Source organism: Miscanthus floridulus, chromosome 9 (genome assembly GCF_019320115.1).
Source record: "Miscanthus floridulus cultivar M001 chromosome 9, ASM1932011v1, whole genome shotgun sequence".
NCBI classification, from domain to species: domain Eukaryota; kingdom Viridiplantae; phylum Streptophyta; class Magnoliopsida; order Poales; family Poaceae; genus Miscanthus; species Miscanthus floridulus.
The window spans coordinates 126338376-126343255 of record NC_089588.1 but is presented as its reverse complement, the minus strand read 5'-3'; the positions used below and the strand labels follow the sequence as shown (position 1 = coordinate 126343255).

The window sequence follows — 4880 nt, the reverse complement described above, 5'->3', positions numbered from 1 at the left end:
CCGCTCCCAGAGAAGACGAAACTCTCCTACTTTACATTGCGGCAACCGATCAGGTGGTTTCCACTACACTGGTGGTCGAGCGCGACGAGCCGGGCCACGCCTACAAGGTACAGCGGCCAATTTATTTCATTAGTGAGGTACTCAACGAATCCAAGACCAGGTACCCACAGATTCAGAAACTGCTCTATGCCATACTGATAACATCCCGAAAGTTGAGACATTACTTCGACGGATATCGTGTGGTGGTCATGACTGAGTATCCTTTGGGGGACATCATTCGCAATAAGGATGCGAACGGGCGCATTGTCAAATGGGCAATGGAGCTATGCCCCCTTTCCTTGGAATTTGCAAGCCGTACTACAATCAAGTCTTAGGCACTCGTCGATTTCATCGTTGAGTGGACAGACTTAAGCACGCCTGCCTCTCCGGGATCCGACGAATATTGGACGATGTACTTCGACGGTTCTCTCAACATTGACGGTGCGGGAGCAGGAGTTCTTTTTGTGTCACCATCCAAGGAGCAGCTCCGGTACGTCCTTAGGATTTATTTCCCAGCATCTAATAATGCCGCCGAGTATGAAGCATGCCTGCATGGTCTACGCATTGCGATCGAGCTTGGAGTTAAACGTCTCTATGTCTACGGAGATTCGGCTCTGGTCATCAACCAACTCAACAAGGACTGGGACACGACCAGTGAAAAGATGGACGCATATTGCAAATCGATAAGAAAGTTGGAAGGCAGGTTCTATGGCATCGAGTACATACACGTGGTCCGGGACAAGAACCAGGCAGCGAATGCGTTGTCAAAGTTAGGATCATCCCGAGCCAAAATCCCACATGGCGTATTCGTCCAAGACCTGCTCACGCCTTCCATTGAAGACGAGGATTCAACGACCGACAAAGTTTTAGACCAGCAACTAGTGGCTACAGGTTCCGGCGCCGAGCACAACCGAGCCGCTTCCGACCACTCATGAGCCGGACTGGAGAACACCTTTCATCAAGTACTTAACAGATGGTAGCGGTTATATCGATCGAACAGAAAATGAACGCCTGATGCGTCGTAGTAAGCAGTATCTGCTCGTCGATGGCAAGTTATGGCGCAAAAACGCTAAGGAGGAAATCTTGATGAAGTGTATAACCCAGGAAGAAGGCAAGCATCTCCTAGACCAAATCCACTCTGGCTCCTGCGGCAACCACGCGGCCTCAAGAACACTGGTCGGAAAGGCCTTCCGAGCAGGGTTCTATTGGCCGTTAGCAGTGGCCGACGCAGAGAAGCTAGTCCGCCGCTGTGAAGGTTGTCAGTTCTTCTCCAAGAGAATCCATGTACCAGCACATGAGATCTAGACGATTCCAGCCTCTTGGCCCTTCGCCTGCTGGGGACTGGACATGATCGGGCCTTTCAAACCAGCTCCTGGGAAATTTACATGCGTCTTTGTGCTAATTGATAAGTTTTCTAAGTGGATAGAATACATGCCTCTGGTACAGGCATCCTCAGAGAAAGCTGTCACATTTCTCGACCAGGTCATCCACTGTTTCGGCATGCCCAACAGCATCATTACTGATCTGGGTACTCAGTTCACCGGGAACGCTTTTTGGGACTTCTGCGATGAAAGGAGCATAGTTGTAAAATACGTCTTGGTGGCGCATCCTAGAGCTAATGGACAAGTCGAGCGGGCAAATGGCATGATCTTGGACGCATTGAAGAAGAGGATGTACAGAGAAAACGATAAAGCTCCTGGAAGATGGCTCAAGGAGTTACCAGCCGTGGTCTGGGGCCTCCGAACTCAGCCCTAGTCGTAACACCGGCGTCTCACCATACTTTATGGTTTACGGCGCTGAGGCAGTCCTCCCACCAGATATAGCTTTCAGATCAGCACGGGTAGAGAACTTCGACGAAGGCAAGGTCAATGAAGTACGGGAGCTAGAAGTCAACAGCGCAGAGGAGAAAAGGCTTGATTCTTGCGTACGCACGGCCAAATACCTTGCTGTTTTGCGTAGGTACTACAACAAGAACGTTAAAGAGCGTTTCTTCGTGGTCGGGGACTTAGTCCTAAAGTGGAAGACTGAACCAGGCTGGTGTCCACAAACTCGCAACCCCATGGGAGGGACCCTTCATGATCAAGGAAGTCACACGTCCAACTGTCTTACAGGTTAGCTCATCTGGACGGCACGGACGTACCGAACTCATGGCACATCGACAAGCTTAGACGTTTCTATGCTTAACTACTGAGATATGTACTCTACTTGTATTTTCGATTTACTTTACTAAAGAATTATGATTTCTCCGACCACTCTAATGTGTCACTCCGAATTTTATGGTTATTCTAACTTAAGCCAGTACAAGCCGACCACCACTCCTTCTACGGTTTTCGGAGCAGGCCCTGTCTCCGGTTCCTCCCAACACGTGCACGGGATCCGCTCTCTACGTTGCGGGTGATCGGCAGGTCCCCCCTGGTTTGACTTGTTTGCGTCCACGTGTGCACAGGTCATAGTACCTCACACTCCGACCACATGCCAGACTAGGGCCGCACAAACTTTTCAGGATGACGTGTCGAGCAAAACGGTACAACTAAACAGAACGTTAACACGTTCCCACTTAGTTACACCAACAAAAAATTTCAAGCTTAAAGTACGTTTTGCATAAAACCAACAAGCTTACAATGATATACAGTTACGTTATTACAAGCTTGCCTAAAAAGGCTCAAGTTTACAATAACACAACTATGTCCTCCTTCTACAGCTCTAAGCCTATTACATTGGCTGGTCGGGGCGCATGGCATTTACTGCTCGCCGCCTCTGATACCCTACTCGAGTCTCGGGGACTCTTGAGCTAGTCAAGCTGAAGGGGATGGCCCCGCCGGTGCCTGGCTGGTCGAGACCGCAGGCTTCGTTGGTTGGCTTGCAGCTGATGGCATTTCCAGCTGGCTGGTCGATGCCATACCCTGCACAGGTGCTGTCCCACCTCCGCACAGGTTAATATCGCCAATTATCTTTGACGACAAATCCAGCTGGGCCGTCCGAAGCTCTTCGGCCTTGTCTGGGTCTATTTCCTTCGGGTACCCAGCCTCCAAGCGTTTGAGATCGATCAGGGGGTAGTGAGCACGCACCATGCTTAGCACATGGGCACCCGTGTACTCACCCGCCTCCTTTACGAAGTCTTGGAACCATCCCCATGCTTGCTTGCATCTCTCGACCAGTCCGAGCTAGGGCGTCCTTAGCTCTTCCTCTATGAGCGCCGGGTCGATAAGGTCGAGGACGGGCACAATGCCAGTTGCCATTTCTTGGCACCGCTTGTTCCATGTGTCCCGCTCCTCGGTGGCCTTAAGGCATTGTGCTTTCCAGTTGTCACGCTCCTTGATCACGGCCTCCAGGTGCCTCTTGGCATTGACTTTCAAAACTGAACAGAGTACAATACATCAAACGTGATGACACGACAAGGCAAGGTGGGCAATAGAATGAGAAAGGTGGTCTAGAGTGCTTACTTTTCAGGTCGTCCTTCATTCTGTTAGTGTGGTCTTGGAGTTCCGACTGGCTGCGCACCAGTCTCTCATTGTCCTCCTTCAGGCGACCACATTCTGCAAGCACACGGCTGTTCTCCCCCTGGAGGCGGGTCACTTCAGCTTCTAAACCTGCATTACAGCTATTACTGCCAAGAACACAATCACACAAGTCCCGCACTTGCTATGATACGGTGAAAACTTACCTGTTCTCTCCCGCTCTTTGTTTTTGAGCTGGCCGACCAGGTTTTGGTTCTGTGCTTCTCGGTCTGTCCTCTCCTGGTCGGCGGCTTCAAGTTGGTGCCGTAGGCGTTCCACTTCAGCCGTCAGCTCCTTATTGGTCGTCGTGATTCCTTCTATCTGGTCGAAGCACCTTTTTCGGTATCTTGCAGTTTTCATCAAGTCCTGCATTCAGACAAGCTACGTCAGACAGTTCGACTACACAACAGGGTCAAAGGACTCAAGCCAAATATACCTGGACTTCCGTCACCAGACGCTTGGCCGCCCGTTCGACTCTTAAGGTCTCTTCGACCTCTGGGATTTCCTCGTGCATGACCCATTCGTCGTTCCGATAGCGCGACACATATATATGTTGTCGCCTATCTTGGGGACGGCCCAGGACTTCTTCCACTTCTTCCTCTTCAGCCTCCTGTTCGGGAGGCGGCACTGGTCTGGAGTTCTCAGACTCCACGACCACCAGGGCTTTCCCACGAGCCATCGCGTCGGCAACCATGTTCTGGGCAACTTCTGGCTGCTGCCCCTCGGCTAGATCCAGCTTCCTTGGCGCCGTGGTATCCGCCTCAGCAGGTTTCGTGCTTGGAGCACTTGTATTCTGCTCGGTTGTCTTCCCGACCAGCTGCTCGGGGACTGGCGTCTGGTCGTCCGCCTGCTGAGGCTCAGGCGGAGTCCCTGCCATGGGCTCCTCCACGGCTAGTTGTTGAGCAGTTTGTCCCGCTATTGTTGGTGAGGACGTTCCGCACCCAGTTAGCTGGTCGGGGCTTTCGGTGGAAGCCGATCTGATGAATTCAGAGACAAATTCAGAAGATAATAGCATCCAATGCAAAATGCAAAGCTTACATAAAAAATATAGATACTTACAGTTTCGACTTGCGGAAGGATGTGGCGAAGGAACGTCTCCTCGACCGCCCCTGCTCCGTTTGCTCGGCAGTTTCCACCGGGACTTGTTCAACCTCTGGTACGGGCGTCGGAGTATGATGTGGCATGTTTCTTTCGTCTGTCCTCTGTGTCGCAGTGGTCGGTGCTGTGACCACTGCTGGCCCAGAGGAGCCACCCTGCTCCGACGGTCCCACCTGCCTTCTTCTCTTTCGGGGGACGAGCTGGAAGATGTCCGCATTCTCTGCTTCGTCATCCGACAGGGGGAAG

General features: G+C 51.8%; 1 protein-coding gene across 1 annotated transcript; it reads right to left on the bottom strand.

The window, feature by feature from the left end:
* Positions 1-3391: 3391 nt before the first annotated feature.
* On the bottom strand, positions 3392-4029 carry LOC136480864 (uncharacterized). The gene is made up of 4 exons (XM_066478298.1): positions 3973-4029; positions 3704-3902; positions 3541-3629; positions 3392-3397 (listed from the first exon to the last, which is right to left on the bottom strand). Exons 2-4 carry the CDS (start codon positions 3894-3896, stop codon positions 3392-3394), a joined length of 288 nt encoding a protein of 95 aa, XP_066334395.1. The 5' UTR covers positions 3897-3902; positions 3973-4029.
* Positions 4030-4880: the final 851 nt, after the last annotated feature.

Coding starts and splice junctions, on each gene's coding strand:
- LOC136480864 (XM_066478298.1), bottom strand. CDS start 3,896: ATGAAAACTGCAAGATACCGAAAAAGGTGCTTCGACCAGATAGAAGGA. Junction 3,630..3,703: donor CAAAGAGCGGGAGAGAACAG/GTAAGTTTTCAC, acceptor GCTGTAATGCAG/GTTTAGAAGCTGAAGTGACC.